This window comes from Toxorhynchites rutilus, chromosome 1 (assembly GCF_029784135.1).
Source record: "Toxorhynchites rutilus septentrionalis strain SRP chromosome 1, ASM2978413v1, whole genome shotgun sequence".
NCBI classification, from domain to species: domain Eukaryota; kingdom Metazoa; phylum Arthropoda; class Insecta; order Diptera; family Culicidae; genus Toxorhynchites; species Toxorhynchites rutilus.
In genome coordinates, this window is record NC_073744.1 from 86,371,597 (window position 1) to 86,392,830 (window position 21,234).

At 36.1% G+C, this 21,234-nt stretch overlaps 1 protein-coding gene across 2 annotated transcripts in view; it reads right to left on the reverse strand.

Annotated features, from left to right (window-relative positions):
• LOC129763395 (uncharacterized) overlaps positions 1-21,234 on the reverse strand; it is a 123,949-nt gene that overhangs the window by 88,869 nt on the left and 13,846 nt on the right. For both annotated transcript variants that reach the window (XM_055762420.1, XM_055762419.1), the window contains exon 2: positions 14,944-15,294. In XM_055762420.1, coding sequence (XP_055618395.1) covers positions 14,944-14,998 — 55 coding nt within the window. In that variant the 5' untranslated portion in view covers positions 14,999-15,294. The remainder of the gene's footprint in view (positions 1-14,943; positions 15,295-21,234) is intronic.

Sequence of the window (21,234 nt, forward strand, 5' to 3'; positions counted from 1 at the left end):
CCGCATCGTTGTGAATATATTCAGAGGAAGATTGATCTGCATCAAAGCAACAGCAAGGAGTTATGGAAAATTTTGAAAACTTTATTAAAACCTAGTAATAGCAAACCGCGGTCCATAACTTTTAATGGCACACTTGAACAGTCTGAACAGGCTATAGCATTTAAGTTTAACGATTATTTTGTCAATAGTGTTTCATTGATCAATCAGTCCATTGAATTGGTTGATGAACCTGATGAAATAAAACAGCCGATTAACAGTAGTTGTAGATTTGAAAGTTTTCACCCAATTACATTAAATGAACTTAGAACTATTTGCTTTTCTTTAGGAAAAACGGCTGGAGTGGATAATGTCAATGCTAGAGTTATTCAAGATTGCTTTCATGTCATCGATCACATCTTGCTGGACCTTATTAATAAATCTTTGCTAACTGGGCATGTGCCTAAGGTGTGGAAGGAATCTTTAATATTTAGTTCCAATTCAAAAGGTTGCTGGAACGATTAAAGCCGAAGAGTTTCGTCCCATCAATATGTTGCACACGCTAGAGAAAATATTAGAAGTAGTCGTTAAAGGCCAGCTGCTGGAATATTTAAATTGCAATGCTTTGCTAAAACCAGAACAATCGGGATATCGGGAAGGTCATTCCTGTGAAACCGCATTGAACTTGGTATTAGCAAAATGGAAAGAGAAACTAGAGTGCAAAGAGAATATCATTGCTGTTTTTTTGGATCTAAAACGCGCTTTCGAAACAATTTCTAGGCCCTTGTTGTTAAACACGATTAAGCGCTTTGGATTTACGAATACTGCATATAAATGGTTCGAAAGCTATTTAAATGACAGAACTCAACGGACTATTTTTAATGATACAATTTCGAATCCCCTAGGGCAGGGGTTTTCACATTTTTTTTATGGCAGAGCACTTTTTATAGCAAAATAATTTGACGGAGCACCTGCATTTTTCAATCAATAAAACAAATCTTATTTGCATTGACATTACCCAACTGGAAACAACTCTATTTCGGTTCCGAGTCGCTGTTACACGACATCTGACCCGGAGTAACAATATAAATCTCTATATGCCCAGTAAAATGAAATTAAAGAATTGTTTTTTTCAATGTGGGTTTTCAGGCGGGAGCATTTGCTATAACTTCGCGGAGCACAAATTTCCCGCGGAGCACCATTTGAAAACCCCTGCCCTAGGGAATAATCTTGGAGTACCACAGGGAAGTGTATTAGGGCCCCTTTTATTTATTATGTATATCAATGACATGCGAAGAGTTTTACGATTTTGTGATATCAATCTTTTTGCAGATGATACTGTGTTATTCATTGCAGTTAATGATTTAGATCAGGTCGTTTTACATTTGAATGGAGATTTACATTCTTTAAGTAGATGGTTGAAGTATAAGCAATTGAAATTGAACATAAGTAAAACTAAATATATGGTAATCTCGCGAAATCGTTTAAATGAAAACGTCTCCATCGTTATTGATAATGAGACTATTGATCGAGTTCGGGACATTAAATATCTTGGCGTGATTATTGATGACAAACTCAAGTTCAACACTCACATTGACAATGTCATCAAGAAAATTGCCAAGAAGTATGGAATCTTATGTCGATTGAAAAACGATTCAACTATTTGCAGCAAAATACAGCTATACAAATCAATCATCTCTCCTTATTTAGACTTTTGCTCTTCCATTTTATTTTTAGCCAATGACACACAAATATCGAGATTACAGCGCTTGCAAAACAAAATAATGCGGTTGATACTAAAATGTAACAGATTCACTTCCTCATCTTTAATGTTGGACGCTCTGCAATGGTTATCCGTGAAGCAAAGAATTGTTTATTTAACTATGGTGTTCATTTTTAAAGTAATTAACGGTTTGCTGCCTCGATATTTGTGTGATCGAGTTGAAAGAGGAAGTGACTTTCATAGTTATAACACTAGAAACGCGAATGAAATAAGAACACCTAATTTCTTGTCATGTGCTTCACAAAATTCGTTGTACTTCAAAGGAATAAATGTGTTCAACTCGATGCCAAGACATATTAAATGCGCAACAACACAGAATTTAAGAGGCACTGTATTTCACATGTAAAAGCTGTGTTCTCTTAACAGCTGAACGAGTTTTTGTTTATTTTTATGCCGAAGATCTTTACTGACGAAGTTTTATACGAACGGATAATTTAATGTGGACATTTTTTTTGCAGTTTGTTTTCAATATTTTCAATGAATCTGACGAAGTTTTTAAATCATCTTTTTTTAAATTTGTATTGATCTCTATTATGTCCGTCATGATCTTGGTGATGATGGACTATTTTTATTTTTATTTTGACGTTCTTATAGTTGTATGAGTTTAAAAAAAAATTAAAGTAGTCTACAAAAGTTTGAGCGTTGCGCGCGAGACACAGATATAAAGGATATTAAATTGAAAGTTTTTTTTAAGTGCCGGTCTAGGAATTTTTCGTAAAGGAAATTTTCTCGATTTCTCTGAATGAGGGTATTCACAGTCAATCTAAAACAAGGCTGGCGGTTGGACTTGTGCTCTGGGGGACCACTTGGCTGCAAGGGCCTCGTCGGGACCGTATCGGCTCTGTGGCGGACATGACTGAGTATTGGCTTTTTTGGACATTGCAATTTTTTTAACTTATATCTGTAAATAAAATCAGTTCGTTTTTCATGTTTGCTAAACTGATTTCAATGTTGAAAAAAAATAAATTATCTTTTAGATAACTCGTCTTGCTCAAACCTCTGTAGGGGAAGGAGGCGGGACCATCATTATCATTTTCATAATCCGGGAGCTATGAGTCGAACGATTTTTAAAAAATTGAACTTTCTTAAGCGAAAAATTCCGGTAATCCTGTTCACCGACGAGAGCGTGTTTACCGTCGATCCCAAATAAAATTCCAGAACCGATCGCTATATTAGTTCTCTCCCGGTGAAAGAAGTGGCCGATGAGCATAAAATCGTGTATCTGATCAAACATCCTGCTAGCGTTATGGCGGTTGGATTGGTGGCTTCCGATGGCAAAAAAAAAAATAATTCGGTGTTCATTCTAGAAGTCGACAAAGTAAATACGGAGATCTACATCGGGATTTTAAGTAAGTATGTTGGATCGTGGATCAAAGAGCAGTAAGACCCGTAGCCAAATGTTGTGTTCCAACAAGATGAGGGTTTGTGTCATACCGCACTCAGAAGTGGTTGCAGGAACATCTTCCTTTATGGGCGAAGGATATGTGACCATCATCAAACCCAAACCTTAATCCGGAAATCATCTGGAATACCATGCATATAATCTTTCATTGACAGGCAATTTTCAATAGCAATAGAGGAATCGAACAAAATTGAAGGGATGACATGAAAACCAGATAAAGCAGATGGACTTTCCAGAGTCTTAAATTCATGATATAGGGATATTCGCCGGAGTTTAACATTTTTTTCAAAGATTGCTATCACTTCCGGATCAAGTGTTTCACAGCGTATTCAAAAGCGGAGTGACAACTCCAAAAAGTTTACAGAAAGAGTAAGTATACCAGCTAGAATTTCTAGGCACATTCTATGTGTTGATTGCATACATCCTAGAGTAATACGCAAACAGCGATATTGAATGTTCCCTAGATGCAGAATATGGGTAGAGGCAGCGGACCTAAAGCGAAAATTTCCGCACCGCACCGCAGATATGATTGATAAAATGGTTGTTTTATACAACCGTATAAAATTTATTCTTTTCTGACATTTTTGTTTCGAGTGTTTACCCCATGTTCCTTTGCAGTCCTAAATACTCGAATGACATCGAGTGACAAATTGTTCTGCTCAAAACTTTAAGCTGTAATTGTGCTGCATGAAATTTTCTTGAGAATAACAGACAGACAGACTATCTCTGTCTGTCTGAAAATACAATACAACACAATGTATAGGCGCAATCAACCAAATTGCCAAGAGAATTTTCCAAGAGATTTTAAAAATCGGTGCTGACTTTGCCCATAACCGACAAACAAACATCAATATCATTTACATAAAAGTTGTGAAAAATTATGAGCCTTGAGGAAGACCCATGTAACTAATCCGCAAAACTGACGATATCGATGTCGACCGTAAGTGGTCGCAGAGCGTTTCTCGAATTGTCATTATATTAAAAAAGTGTTTTGGAATCATTTGTGAAAAATATTTTTTTTGAACGCTCTGCGAGAATAACCAGAGTTTAATTTGGGTTTAAAAAAATCTATCACTATGACATTCCCGTTCAGACCTGTGGATCTTCTTCTTGGATGGCTCTAACGTTCCAGTGGAACTTTTGCCTTCTCAACGTAGCATTACTTGCGTCATTTTTATTAGTAATACTTGGTTGAGATTTCTATGCCGAATAACACGCCTTAAATGTACTCTGAAGTGGCAAGCTCTAGAATACGCGTGACCAGTGCAAGCCGGAAAAATTTTCTTTGACGAAAAATCCCCCGGCCAGAACGGGAATCGAACCCGAACCCCCGGCATGATAGTGTGGGCCGCTTACCACTCGGCCACGGGAGCGCAAGACCTGTGGATCCGTTGGTAATAAATACATAAATAAGTAAATAAATAAATAAATAAGTAAGTGAATAAATAATTAAATAAATAAATAAATTAATAGATAGATAAATAAACAAATAAATAAATGAAGGATTTCGAACGGTTTAAACTCTAAATTCTCGAAACCGATGTAATAGACAAAGAAAGTTTTCAACGCAAAAAATGTACAATACAGCATGAGAAGGTAATACCGTATTCATCTCCGCAGAATCATTTAATTTTTTATTTCAGAATCACCGATAAACGATGAATGGTATATGGTTAAGTAGTAGCTATCTATAGGATTCTATTGGAACTGAAAAAAGGTGTCAAAATGTCATTAAAAATATCATTTCATACAGTCACTTTATCTATGACTGATACGAAGGATACTACAGATTTAATTGTATATCAATGTACGTTTGGAAACAGTACATTTTGAAGGAAAAAATTGCGGAATTAAGTCATTTAGCATCGAAATTTTTTTTTCGATTTTCCAAATTTCATGTACTCCCTTGGCAGATTTTCAAGGGTCAACAAATCAAAACTTCGAGCGCTTTGAGGCACCCCTAAATAATGTCCGATTGAGCTGAAATTTTGCACAGGTCATTTTTTAGGCCAATAAACAAAATGTACATGGTCGGTTCTTTATATTCGATAATTTTGTTTTGCCATACCTTCCACTCAGGCTAAATCCCAGAAAGTCGAATTTCGGCCAAATTTTGTTTTCTAGATGACACCAGATCTCGACGTTTCATGCATTTTTAAGTCATTTGGCATCGAAAGAATCGATTTTCCAAATTTCCTTTACAATTATTTCAATAATTTAAATTTTCCAGTCACAAATTAATTTACTTTTCCGTACATCCCTTATATCGCTTCTCTGGTAACTCACGCACCGAAATATAACCATTAGTGAATTGAATTTTTAAATTGAAAATTGATTTAATTTTTTTGTTTCCCTTTCCTTCTTTTTACCAGTATTGTCATAGGGTGGTTTGAATATTACAGAATAAAATGTAGAAGGGGTTCTCAGTAACAGAAATTTGAATTTCATAATGTAACTATACATTATGGTGGTACATACAACTATACCACCTGTCCATCTTACCCCCACTGCCCGTCGCACCTCTCCTACTCCTGTGGGACGGTTTCGAAAAATCAACTTTCTATACCCTTTTCAAAAAATTACTAGATAATACACTGCCTTTCACAACTATAGAACCACTATTTTTTTCTGAGTTTCTAGAGATATGTAAGAAGTCGGTTGAATTGAAGTATATAGTGTAGGATATAATAACTATCTTCATCTTCATCTATCAAAACCCTATCAAGAACTTTATGAGGAGTGATCGTACAAATAGTAGAAGCAGCTTACAAGCAGTATGAGTACGAACAGTATCCTCTGCGTAGAACGAGATACACACTACAACATGGCGCAACTTGGTCAAAACCACCCCGAATGGGTTATTTGATCCGATTGAGAACTAAAGATGACCTACGAGTTCGAAACTTATTCTAAATTATATGAAATTGACGTTAATGTTGTAAAGGAGTGAGAGTTTTTCCATCTGGTCCTATAGTTATGAAACACTGGAATTTTAGTTTTTTGAATGTTCCGTGCCTGAACACAACAATAAAGTTCAAATGACCAGTCTTTGAAATGAAGATAGTTCTTATATCCTACAATATATACTTCAATTTAATCGTATGCAGATTCCGCAATACCAGGCAGATTTTATTATGATATAATATAAAAATAAATTAGGTAGAATCAAAATGATGTTTCTTATGACAGTAGAACAGCTTCGACCGAAGCGTTTAACACCATTCCTTAAAGCGAGCTGAAATACATTAGAAACGCTTTCCAAGCGATGTAGAAAGTATATTGTAGCTGGAAAAACTATTTTGGATGATAACATAAGATATTAAAATAAATTGTTTGAATGCTACTTTTCCCTTTCAATCCCGATTCATATTAGGTACACTGCGCATCCACCATTTCTATCACTTTTTCCTGACAAAACACGAGTTTTTAATTTGAATTTCAGTATTTCCTGCTGTATTTCGAATAAATTTAGAACAATAGTTACATCATTAAACTCTATTTGAATCAGAAAATAGCAACTCTCTGTGAATATGAATGTTAATCCAGTTTGAATACTTAATAATATCAAATATGGATGTTTTGTAATGCGATGCAAGTATGGCAAAAGCAAAATATCGTATCCTTCTACCTAAATTGTGGAAATGAATTAAGTCAACTGTATGTTTCTTTATCTTGTACCGTGCAACCCGGAGCTGGTCGCTTGGTTCATGATTCTTCACCCGAGATAGCAACAACAATCAAAAGGCGTCACAGGGTCTGTTTTGGCTGTTTTAAAACGAACCCATTTCAACATCTTGACTTACTGTCATCCCAATTACGCGGAAATGGTGCATGAAAACGGCCGCGTTTTTGGTACCAGGCGAGAAAAGGCAACATGACTCAGATGATTTCCTATACATGAAATTTGTATTCGCCACCAGTAGCATTTCTGGAATATTATTACCTGTGTATATTGAATGCCATAATGGTGAGTCATTGATGTAACATAATCGTGGTTTCATTTAGGAAAATACTTTTAATACAACCCGATAATGTCGTTTTTTAGTTCGAAAGGTGACATTCACTATTCCAAATCGCATTTCACCTCTGTGCTCTGAATTGATGAATATAAAATTTGATAATCAGATAGTGTGTTTCAATATGACAACACAAGTCAGATGAAATAAATAAATTTAAAAAAATCGTGTTATGGATCAACTTCACTTAATGAAAGGTAATATGTATTTGATACTGAAATTCTGAGGAACCCCCATGTATAAATGTTACATTTGGATTTAGATAACTGCCTGAAATGATATATGATGAGAACAAGATGAACACGATTTTATAGCCAACGAATGAAGCCGGTTGTGAATGGGGTGAAACCCAAGGGGATAAAATCATATCACTTTATATTCCTCCAGCAAGCTTTGGGTTATTAGCTCCTGCCGTGACCAATTTTCAGGTGAATTTATGGCGTAGCAAGACAAGCGTGAAGGTGTGGGGAAATAAAATAAAAGAGGAGTCAGGACCGAACCTTTTTCAGCGAATGATAAAATCTTGGTGCCACCGAAAAAGTTTTGCTTCTCAGCGTCAGGATTCGTTGGCTGCTTGTATTTCATCTTCTTCGGGAAGAAATTGTGCTGCTTGTCCAAACCGCCGCCACCAGTGCCAATGTCGGTCGCCTCGAAGAACGTGTCAACGAAGGAATTTGAGAAATCCTTCGATAGATTTGCTTGCAAATATTTGCTGTAATAGTGCTTCTCGGCGTAAGTGTTGCCGATGTTTATCTTGTTGCCGTACACGCGATCCAGCGCTTCGAAGACGTATTCATTCTTGGCAATCCGCGTAACGTTCGGTCGCTCTCTCAGACCGAGCTTGTGGAGTATGTGATACTTGATAGTCTGCAGTAGAATTATCTCAATAGATGAACTGATTTTCTGCACGACCGTATCATCGCCATCACGTCCCGGTTCCGAACGGTAGAAATTCTTACGAGAGTGGGCCAGTTTACGGTTGTAGAACTCTGTGATAACATCGGTCACAAGATAGATAGTGCTGAGGATAGTTTGCGAGTGCGATGTGAGGCCCTCGTTCTCCAGCCCAAACTCGTATATCTTTCGATTCGTTGAGAGGAGATTGTTCAGGCTGCATCTCTTCGGGCGAAGCTCACGTTTATCGCGATAGCTGAATACATCCCGCAGATACGATGTTTCCAAATCTTTCTGAATTTCACACAGTCGATAGAAGATAAATTTATCTAGACAGCTAAATTTGATTGCATCAGTCCAAGATTGATTATCAGTTGAGCAATGGATCCGTAAATATTTCACCAAGGCAATTGCGATATGATTGACGATATTGGGGATATTATTTGATTTATTAAAGTAACTACTAAAGCTCTCGTCCAATAAATCCAAACTCCAAACACATGCGTCCTGTCGTGTTTTGTCATTATACGATATTTTGATTGGTTCTCGGAAGCTTTCGCCGTTCGGGTCTTCGCTGCTCGTTGTTATTATAAGCTCATACGGGTGGCTGCTGTTCTGGGGAAAATCAATTGACGCGAAACAGCGAAGACAATCGATACTCGATGTTGTTGTTGGAACATGGATCACCAGGAGCAGATAAACCACGAGTAACGTTATAAAATTCCCCTTTGTGATAGTTCGCATATTGATCAATGATATAAGAAGTGATAACATGTCTGGATTGATCGGAAAGGAAGAGTAAAGATATTTGTATGAACGCTATTTTGAAATTACAAAAACTAATAATATAAGATAGGTATAGTCACGTTAATCGGGTGTGAAAAAATTGTTCAATAGAAAAATCATATAATTTTCACTGAATCACTACAAATTTTTCACAGTGTCATAATTCAGCGTACCATGAATGATTTCACAGACAGTCTTTCACGTACCCGTACCCAAAGAAACGACTGAATGAAAGATGAATCAGTAAAATTTTATCCCAGATTAATTCAGAAGTACCAATTTTGTCAGAATGTTTGGGCAAATCTTAACAAATTTGTTGTAAATGACACGTCAAAAGTTACGTTCACAGCCAATTTAATGCCAACCCTAGTGAAAGACATTGGAATGCGGTAAAGTACTTGCTCAGTACCTGAGAGCTTGATGTACCATCAGGAAAAAGACAACCGGACGTCACCTATAGATAACGTATTCACTGCTCAAGAAGCCAAATCATGGTACTGATAATGACAGCAAAACGTTGCCCTGTCTACTCGTGAGGCTTTTTTGGCAGTTGTACAGGACGAAGGTTTTAAGGGGGTAGTACACTATGAACATCATAAAAAGTATGTGACTTTTGCGGCTTTTTTAACGAGAAAATAAATTACTAGGATTAATCTGATGTCATAGTTTTATTAGGTATATATTACTTAACAAACAAAAAATATATTGGTGTCAATTGTACTGTCCCCTGAATAGTCGCAACCGTTTTGTTGAACCCTTGCAGCCAAAACCTTGTAAACTGGTGGGAGTTCTACAAGTTTTTCTAGTGGACCGATTTCAACCAATGATTTTTTTACGTAATCTTGTATATATTTCCTGTCATCGTACGTAGGATTTTTTTTTCATTGTTTTTTGACGAAATGGCGACATTTTTGTAAAAGAAATGCGTTTTTGCCTCAAAAATCGAGACAAAAACATTCACTCAAATTTTATTTTTCAAAATATCAAATATCAAAAAATCCTACGCACGATGACAGAAAATTTAGTGGAGAATCTGGGAAAAACTATTTCATCAAAATCGGATGCACCGTTCCGGAGGTAGAACTCCCACCAGTTTGCAAAACTTAGTTTCGAGAAAAACGCGTTTTAAATTTTGGATCCGCGCTTTTTACGCAAAGACTTAGGTCCACTTATTGGCTTGTAACTTTGGAACGGAGCATCGGACTAACCTGGGACAAAAACTACAGTAAAGTAGACACCCCAGAGAACATTTTATGCCAGAATTTTTTTAAATTTTTTTCATAGTGTACTACCCCCTTGAGAGAAGGAGAAAATGAGCCAACCATCGTGATTCATCGCGACAACCAGAGTGCGATATTTGTGGCAAAGAATGGTGATTTTCAGCAGAGACCTATTACATACGTCATCATTTTATCCACGACCTTGCCCAAATATGCATGGTTGGCGTAACCACCATCACCATTCAGTGATGGACTTATTTTTACCTGAATATTCATGAATTTGAAAATTTTATCTAGAGTAATTTATCTCTATTTTATAATTACTAACGGTTAAAAAGGAGCCGGAGGGGATTTATGATTATTTTTTATTGTAATTCTTTAGAAAAACACAGTTTGTGCAGATCAACACTGAGAAGCGAATTGCAGATAGTTTATCCGAGCCATTACCCCTCTTGAAAATGAACTTGTGTCACGAAGTAAGAGATTGCATAATCTAATGGGTTAAGGAGAAGTATTGGAGACTATCAAATATTTAACTAAATCAACTCATGGGTTTAGTATATAACTGGTTTAAGCTTTCATTAATTGTTTGCAAGTTCTCTACAGACGATTTCCTTTCGTTCTGTGTCGTTAAAGAGTTATAGAAAAACTTCGAAAATTCTGGACAAATGCAGCGAAACTGGTTTATATTGAAATAAACAGAATTTCGTTTAAATTTTCTTGGTAATTATGAGTCCAGATTTTGTATCGAGCATCAATTTTGAGATCAATAATCAAAAATAAACCTGAAGCAACGCGTATTATAAGAAAACTCTTAAGTAATCAAGGTATTATTTAGTGAAAATGAAGTATATAAATATTCTTTTGAGTGTGCATTTAGAAAACCTAAACATTCCTCATTATGTAGGTATGTTGGACCTCAAGAGGCCCGCACATACCAGTTACAGGCAGAGGAGTTTTAAACAGCGACAGGAAGAGGAAAGGTGGCAGACTTCTTCGAGACCATAAAGCTGTTCAAGTTATATCTGCACCTCCGGACAGAGAAGATTTTCATCGCCAACAATATGCCGTGAAGTTTCAATAAACATTGCCTGAATAAAAATTGACACAGAAAAAAACTTGTATTTCAGTTTTTAACACATTTTTAGAGTGCATTAGAACTTATTTAACACCCTGTAGGTGCAAATACGGCGATGAAGCCGCTGTACTGAATTTTTAGGCGTTGCTCCTCTTCTAATCTGAAGAGTAAATCTCAATATGAAATAGAAGAATAATTCCACATTCACACACCTAAAAAAATGAATTGTATGCTGGTTCTTCAAAAGAAATACATCAAATTTATCTTGACCAAATTTCGTTCATTCCACCCTCTACGTTCTATTATGGTTAATGGTGGCTAAAATGAGTGTCACATTCAAAACAGCGAGAAAGTATAGAATTTGAAAAACAGGCCCTTTTCGTTTTCATGATAAATCACTTATCACCATTGATAATGTAGAATTGAAAGTCAGTTACATTGCCAATTTTGACATCTATCTCATTTTGAGCGAATAGCAGGACAAGTAATTCACCATGTCACCTCACTGGTAGTGCTCAAAATAAGACTTATGGGCAAATTTCTTTTAAACTTTAAATTGCTGTAACTAATCAAACGGTACTCTTATGTGTAACAGATAACGGTATGCAGTGTAAACAAATGTTTCCACCAATGCTTGAGGGGAAGGCTTAATGGAAAACTTGAAAACCTAATGAAACAAGAATTGTAAACAGAGAAATAAAGCGCGAAAGACGCAAACTAATTGTTTTTGCGAACATGGACACTAAGGTGCCGATGAAAATCGAAAGTGGCGCAAAGCGGTCAAAGTTTGAGTTTTTCGAAAATCGTAAAATCGCCCAAGGGAGTGAGGGTAGTGTGTACATGAAAATCGTGTTTTCGGAGAAAAATGATGCCAAGTGCCCTAAAATTGCATGAAATGTCGAAATTTACTGTTATCTCGTATTTTCTTTTCAAAAATTGACTTTTTGGCACTTGGTCGTTTTTCCGTTTGAAAAGTCGATTTTTGACAAAAAAAATCGAGATGACAATGGCATCATTTTTTTTTCCTAAACACCATTTTCATGTACCATAAGTGATTTCTCGATTTAAAAAAAACTCAAACTTTGACCGCTTTGCGTCCTTAAGCCTGATGGAACTGAAATTTTGCATAGGGTGTTTTATTTAGAGGTGGTAAACATTTTGTATGAGTAACTTTTTTAAAAATTTGAGGTGAATTATCCCATACATTCACTGGCACCCTAATGTACACACAGGTTTTTATTTTGCAAACTTTTTAATTAACGCGAATTTTCCAACCAACGCGTTTTTTGCGCGTTTTGTACGAGGTATCTATCCCCCGCGTAAAAAAGAATTAGAAAGAAAGAATTATAAGATATATTTTTTTATATAAAAACATCACATTAAAACCCATTGTTCAGTAACTACATATCTAAAGTTCACAATAAATAAATAAAAACAATAACAAAACACGCGAAACACGGAGGGCATTTTTAGTTGCCGATTTTGTTATGGGTTCCAATCTAAACAGGTGCTTTGTTCAATATTCTGGAAATTTGATGTGAACTATAGAAGTAAAATGCATTTCATTCGAATTAGGTGCACAATAAGTTGTTGAAGTTGGATGCAATGTCCTGGTCAGTATCTGTTCTAGGAAATTTGGCGCAATTCGATTGATCTTGGTCCTATTCTGAATATTTCGCCGTGTCATAATATAATATAATGTGAACGACAGAAATAAAACGTATTTCATCCAAATCATGTGCAAATTGGTTGGGCACTGTCCAAGTGAGCTGTAAGAACCTGTTCTAGGAAACTGAACACAGCTCGTTTGAATGATTCTGGAAGTTTTCGTGTCATTCGCTATAGAAATGATGTTTCTATCTGTATAATGACTATGATACAGACTACCAACGGAAAACCATTGGAAGATTGACAAGGGCCTGTCTACCCTCCGAAAATTTGGAGTATCTTCGGTATTAAATCACGTATGAAATATTGGTACCATACTAAAAAATTATATTAAATTACTAGTTGAATACTGCAAGAATAATTGAGATCGTATTTGAGGAATTTTCAGTATTTCGAAGCACCTGGTGTATTCAACTGTACGTATCTCTTAATATAAGAAAGATTCATTCCAGCATGGAGTCAATTCGTTCACCTATACATATCGCATAATCAGCAATCAGATTGTCCTAATAATATCACAACTTTGCATTCATACCCTCATACCATGCGCTGTATTCGGAGATAACAAAAACGCAGAAACGCATAAATCCACCATTGTTTTTTTCTTCCAAAATTCAATTGAAAAAGAATACAAAAGCACAACTTGCATGGCTGGTTCCCTATCGCAGGAATTCTCGCTCCAAATTTGCCTTCATATGTGTGTGTATGTGTGCCAAGATGTATGGAAGCTAACTTCCCGCGGCATTTTGTCATCGCAACGTTTTTCAGGACGAAGGAGAGAATTTGTGAATAAGGATAATGATGGTGATGGTACAAACGACGACGTTGCACACTTTGTCATGCCACAATCAACATTTATTTAATAAAGCGCTTGGAAAAGCTGCCCGAAAAATGCAACCAGCACCTGATTTGAATTGTATAGAATGGCTACAAGCTCAGTATTATCCACTTCAAGCCACCAGCCAATTACAGGTGAGTGTTAGGTGGGATGACAACCGAATAAGTTTTCTTTATTATCAGATTATTCAGCACTGAATTGGATGCTTGGTACGTTTCCGGGAAGTTCCAATGCATTCTGAACGACGATTAGCGATCACAAATGAGAATATGTCGACCTAACGACTTGACGCGAAGCCAAAAACTGTTTTCTCATAACTTCTTAAGGTTGAAAATCTATTATGTGTAAGAAGCCTTGAGGGATCACTGAAACTTGTGTTCGGGAAATAAGGCATGTCATTCAGCATCGTTCCATCGTTGGGTTCTAGATAATTTCAACGATACAACATTCATTCAGAAAAAAAACTGTCAGATCATACGTTGACCACTTCGAATTTAATTAGCTATTTGGAGTATAACTCCCACTGTTGTTTGAATTCGATAATAGAAGATAAATAGTTCCACTTTAATTTTATTTTTATCTGAATAATAATAATGTTATTATAAATTTTGTTGACCCAGTTTAAACTAATTATTTTTTTCTACGATTACGACTGTGTGAAGTAATATAATTGAGGTTCATTAACACGTTGAGTCTCAAATTGTTCTTGCTACGCTTTCCGTTCAGCCCACACCAAGAAAATTTGCACAATATCAGCGTCGATCCCGGCTCCCAAAGATATTTATGGTATGTATAAAAAGAAAATAGTCAGAAAGTCGACCAGAAAGTATTTACGTATCGTGTAACATCCGAAAACAAATATTTTTTATGTTCACTTATTTTGTAACTGTCAGTCCCAGTGATCAACGAAGTTTTTCTAACAAAAGCTCAACGTCAGTCGCTAGGGATCGGACGAAGTTCAATATGTTAACTACTATCTGTTTAGTGAAATGTCACACTTTATTTTCTTAACGATTTTAGATTTAATCACGACATTCTGCGAGAATGGGTCTTCCAAACTCTAAAACACATTCAAATGGATATCAGAAAATTCCCGTTCGCTTCCAGTTGTATGTTATGTTTTGCTGCTGTGGAAAATCTAGGGTGAGTGTAAAATCTATGTGTTTCAAGCGGATCGGAAAATAGTGTATGTAACAAACGTATACTAAATAGATGCACGAATGACGGCTACGTATCAGTAAGAAGGAACAACATCTATGAATATCAAATCAGTTTGTCCTACCTCCGGCATCCGATGATCTTTGTGATATTCCGCGCTTCATTTCGTGTTTGCCCATAACCTTTGTACTGTTCTCAGAGGAATGGCGTGTGCCGGTTGATGTGTTGGAAGATGCGGATGTGAATGAAGCGGAAGTTGATTGGGTTGGTTGCGACGACGAATGTTGCTGCTGCTGTTGCAGCAGTTGACTGTGGCGACGTTGTTGCTGTTGATGTGATGAATTCGATTGAGCACTGCTTGGTTCGGCTGGATGTCTGTTCTTTGGACGTAACCCTTTGCTAGGGTATAACGGGTACTATCGTCCAGCTATACGGATCCAGTCACGGCTATATTCATTGTTATTATACCAGATGCCTGTGGAATATGATATTGGCATTATTGTCGCTTTTTTCGAATGGTATACTTTATATGTGTGAAATGGTTTGAAATACCATAAGATACTTGGAGTCATTCGCAATATTGCCATTGGACATTAAAATTTATTTGTATGAATGATAAATGTAAAAATAAATTTCAATGTTACTCTAACTCTGAATCCAAACATTATCGAAAAGCTTCAGACCACTTTTTCATTTTGCACATGGGAGGAACAATTCATAATTTGGGTGAAAATCTGAAAATCTCGAACTCTTTGGTCGACTCTCGATATTTAACAGCAAATGAAGGATGATGAGGTTTCTAGAGAAACTGCGACATAAACGTCTATTTGGAATATAAAATCTTAGTTCTGACACCGCATGTATCCCTTTGGTTAAATGTTACAAAACTGATCCAATGGAGCCGGAATCGAGACAAAACATAGGGGAAGTGGGGGCATAGTGGTCATCCTAAGGAATATGACCATTTCCAGCGTCCACATACCGCTTCAATTTCCGTTTCTCGAAGAATATTATAGTTCAACTCATTGTTGTTCGAGATAGCAAACGGCTTTTACTATAAAAATTCAAAATAGTACACTTTTCATCATTAGAAGAAAAGGTGAAAAATCGAACATTATTTTTGCTTGGAGGTAAAGTGGACACCTATTGGGGTAAAGTGATCACTCACACATATCAAGCTAAATGGGATAGATTTATGCGTTTTTTTTCGTCCAAATTTGTTCAGATTATATTTTATATAGTAGGTACATATATGAAATAACCTTGGTCTATTCACCTAGAGTCTTAATTCAAATTTTCTCATGCATACAAAAACGTAGTATTAAACAAACTACATTCCGCATAATGAGGCTTCGTTTAGTTGGAGTGGCATATTTATTCAGGGTCAAAACCACGAAAGGATCCTCTTCAAGAGCTAAATGTGATGCGGTATATCAGCTTTAGTAAACAGAACATTGTAAGTCGATATTCACCTATGACCACTTTGCTCCCAAACATCAAAGTAATTTCTATGCTAATAATTCGCTAAGATTGAATAAAATATATGTTCACCTCTCCTAGAATATGTGAACAGTTCTCCAAACTGATGATTTGTCCAATATGTCAGATAAAATAAACTAAATTTCATGAGAAATTCCTTAACGACGGTCTAATGGCTATCGAGAGAGAAAGTTCTGTTTTTATTTATATTTATACATGCGACAGCTCTACTGAAGTACAGGGTGACTCAAAAGCCATTAAATTCTTCAAACATGAGGTGATTATCAATATGGCATCTATAGTCAATAGTTATAATACCAAACAAGCAGGTGACCACTTTGTCCCCCATGACCAAATTGCCCCCACTAAAACTAAAACTTGATATTTAAAAAAATATAATTTGAAAACAGGAAACCTTGCGTTCGTAAATGAGATATGTTCTGTAAAAAGCTGTAAAACTATGAACCGCTGGGGTTCTTCTTTTTGCTTCAGACACCACACAGATTACATTTTAGGTACAATTTGACTTTCTTAGTGAGGCACGGTACCCAAACTACGTATCGCAATGCTCTCAGCACTCAGCTTGAGTGCAACTACAGCGCGGACTCGATTATATACAGTCTTCGATTTCTTTTCACTGTACATAGTCGAATCAAAAACAAAAATTATTTAATTAATATTTTTCGTTTTTTGATTATACAAGAAGAATTTAATTTTTGATTCATACCCTTAAATTCATAAAATACCTTTCTCATATAAAAAATCCTAATTATTTCAGAATGTGATAGAAAATCATATTTGATGATAAAAATTATTCTACGTATATATTCAAATTCCAACAATGACAGAGTTATTGAGCTTTTTCTCTGTTTCGGGCCCTGTTTGCCTTAAACTGACTCTAATACAAAAATAACGTTACGTAGGATAATTCTGTTGCTTCCATTTGAAAGATAAGAAAATTTTATATAAGATACTGAATTTTAAGTAACATTTAAGAATTGAAAAACTTCAATGTTTATGGTGTTATTCTTAATTTTATCCAAAAAATACATAATAAACATGAATATTCCCATCAACCAAATTGAAGTTCTCTAATTGCTCTACAATTTGTTCTTTGACATTCAACTTCTATCTTTTTTAGTTTCGCTGCAATATCATTCTAAACAATTCCTAGTGAATCTTCAACTAAAATCCACCAAAATCACGATTTTCACTTCACTGTACTCGTAATAGTCAATTAATTTTCATTTTAATTTTGGCCCATTTCATTTTCTCTTGAAATAAGTCATATTAAAAATATTTAAAAAAAAAACATTTTTTTCGGACTGTATATAATCTTTAGACTCGATTATATAAAATTGTATATAATCGAATCATATATAATCGAATTATATATAATCGAGTCTGTATATAATCGAGTCCGACCTGTATATGAGAACGAAGACTTGTCTAATCATTCATAAACTTTATTCAAATCCATACTGGAAATGTCACAAAAATACATTCAAATGGACTCCACCAGGAAATATGTAAGCTTAGATCATTTAGAGCTGAGACAGATTCAAATATGCTTAGTTTTCATGTTTCAATGAATCGGAAAACTTTTATTGATTTACATATAGAAGATAACTGTACAATATAACAAATTCGTTATTTCAACGAAATTGTATAAGTTTCCCGTTAATGTGGCGCAAGACACCTTTGGCCATGATTTTCACTATCCTGCTCCACCATACAGCAGCGTAGTGTGTGGGCGGCAAACCCGGCATTTGCGCTGGGGCCCAAAATCCAAGAATTTCCAATAGAAATTTTTTCCCGTATTATCGTATTTCATCTTTCAATTTTCATCTTGCTTCCCGGAAAGGTGAAACGATCAATTATGTTCGACTTGATTACCTTAACTTGGTGAAACGATCAAAATTTAGTCAACTTGTATTTGAAGTATTCCTTCTGAGTGTGAATTTAAAAAATCCTGAACACCGCTCATTCTGTGGAATAATTCCTCTATATTAATTTTGAGGTTTGCTCTTTAGTTCTCCAATGGCGTTCAAGCAAAAGGAGCAACGCTTTGTAATTTAAGCTTCTCCCAAGCAACTTCCGGGACAGATGTTTTATACGACGGGAAGGGAAGGTACATCTTCATCTACAGCGGAACCCCGATTATTGTAATTCAATTGTATTTTGAAAACAATCGTTTAACATCAGCTGAGGAATGCGGCAGAAATGTTGGAATATTTTCTCTCAATTTGGGAAAATTATTGTAATTTCTTTTTAGAGACCAAATGTTACCCCAAAAGAAAGAAGCACCCTTGCGTTTGTTTACAGTGATGTCGGTAAAATACAGATTTCGGATCTTCCTAAATTCATCACCGCTATCCCTGAATATAATTTCGAGCACAAATATTCAGAAGACTTTGTAAGGGGAACAATTGACATATGCTGTCTTTCAGTGACATTAGTTGAATCAATTATCGTCATGTTGGTGATCAAAAGATCATTGAAGTTCAAAGGTTTTAGAACTTGATTGCAGAGTGAAATGTGAAAATGTGAAACTTTACATACTGATGCATAACTGATATCGTTTTCCTGATTGAACTGAATTTCAATAAAAGGGAGGCAAATTAGTGAGAAAGCACCATACCGTACTTCTGTGTGCTTATTATAGATAATGTATTGATAAAGATAGAGAAAGACCACATTCGTCATGAAGGTCTTCGATGTGAGTGGAGTGGAGTAGAATTCTCACAACAGGAAGAAAAGAATATGACTTTGGGAAGTAAAAAACTTGAAAATACCTAATAAATAAAAAAAAATGGATGAATCTGTGAAAATAAAAAAAAAATTGAGATTTCTTTTTGGGTTTGGCTGTTTCGCTGGCATGTACAGGAAATATACAGGAAAAACTGGAAGGTTGGCAACATTGCATTCACATTATCTGACCACTGGTGTATACAATCTATAGATGGATTTTTTAATGATACAGAAGTTCTGATAGAACACAGTTTTCATGCTGAAATATATTTTTTCGTCATTTTTAGCCCTTTATTGCGTTATCCTCGATTTTAGTTATTCACAGTGACCAAACTATTTCGCGGATAATCTGGGTTCTACTGTATTCAAATTCCCTCAAAATATCTGTATTTGGCAGACCATCTGAGCCATTTACCATTTAAAAATTTTACAATTTTCTATCTTGATATGTCGGAAAATCTCAAACATTTGATCATTGCTCGGCGCAACCAGGAGAGCTGTCGAACTTATGTAATATTTCGATGATCTTATATCCGAAACTATTTTCTACTTCACACGACCTATCAGGATTTCAATGAACTCGTTTTGTATCTCTGGAGAGATATATGATACTTGGGATTTTTGTATCTGGTTTATGGTTTGACTTCTATTATTTCGTTTATTTGTCGCTAACGCAGCTTGTCACAAAATTCAACTGTGCATACAGTTGGAACGGCGTGGAGAAGTTATAGCAGATATAGCATCAGATTTTTCATTTATGGCGAGAGACGGACTAACATCTATGAGCATGGATCATTTGAAGCAGGCTACGTGAAATCTCCAACGGAAGTATTCTTCAGACGTTGATACAGATGAACTTGTATCAGAGGTGAAAGTGTATAAGACGCAGATGAAGGACCTATTCTCTGACCTGAACTCTTCAACGCATTTAGGCATCTTGAACATTATTCTCAGATTAATCTCAGATATTATATGAATTTTCCTGACGCTTCCAGTTACAGTGGCTTCGTGCGAACGCCAGTAAGCTTAAATTGATAAAAAAATATCTGCGTTCTGAAATGAACCAAAACCGACTCACTGGCTTGGGAATTCTCTCGATCGAAAACGAATCGCTAGGGGATTTAGATGCAATTGTGAATAATTTTTCCCCAGCTAACGCATGCAAGGTAAAGATTTGGCAAGACAATAAGCGAAATTGGTAATGATGTTTCTAGCCTACGAATAAACTGCTAATTATATTGGTAAATATTGGTATTAGTGAGTAGTTTTCTCAAAATATCACAATCTCAAAACTAGTGGAAAAATAAAAAAGTGGTATTTTTTGGGGCGCCATATTCACAGTTTGCCGGAGGCGCTGTCTACCCTCACTACGCCTCTGCCACCATATGTTCGTCCGACTGTTTTTGATAATGGATGTTTTATTAGTCATCAGGATCACAAGCGTGTCGTGATAGCGTTTAAGCGGAATCTCAATGCTTCAATCAGGTATGTGGCCAAATAGTTGAATCTGTCCAAGTATTTCATTCAGAGAGCCAAGGACCAGGAGGAACTGCAGACGTACAAAGTGCAGAACGCTCCAGGTCGTGACGAACGGCAAAATACGGTGCGAAAGTCACAGGGCCCAGATGCTGACGAAGCCTCATTGACTCGTCATGGATGATGAGACTTATGTCAATCCAGCACAAGTTTGATGTTCCAGAGGAAGTAAGGAAGCAGAAACTTTTAAAGTTTGCCAAGTAATACATGATTTGGAGAGCGATCTGCCCATGTAGTAAACGGAATGCGCCGTTCGTGACTACCGGGACTGTGAACGGGCTGATCTACTTCAGCGTCTGCTTTCTCTGTTGAAGTAACACAAGGGCCCTACGATCTTCTGGTCGGATCTAGCTTCTTCCCACTATTCAAAGAATGTTTTGGAGTGGTACGAAGCCAACAGGGTCACTTTCATACTCAACGACATGAAACTCCCCGCCCCCAACGCACAGGGACTAAGGCCGATAAAAAATAATGGGCTATTATGAATCAGACACTACGGAAGCATCCCAAGGAAGTCAAATCAGAGGAATACATGAAGAAAAAATGGGCTTCCGTACAGAAGAAGCCAGATATTGTACAGAACCTTATGAGTGGAGTTGAACATAAGGTGCGAGCAACAAGAACAATAATGAGAAAAATGGTAAATAAA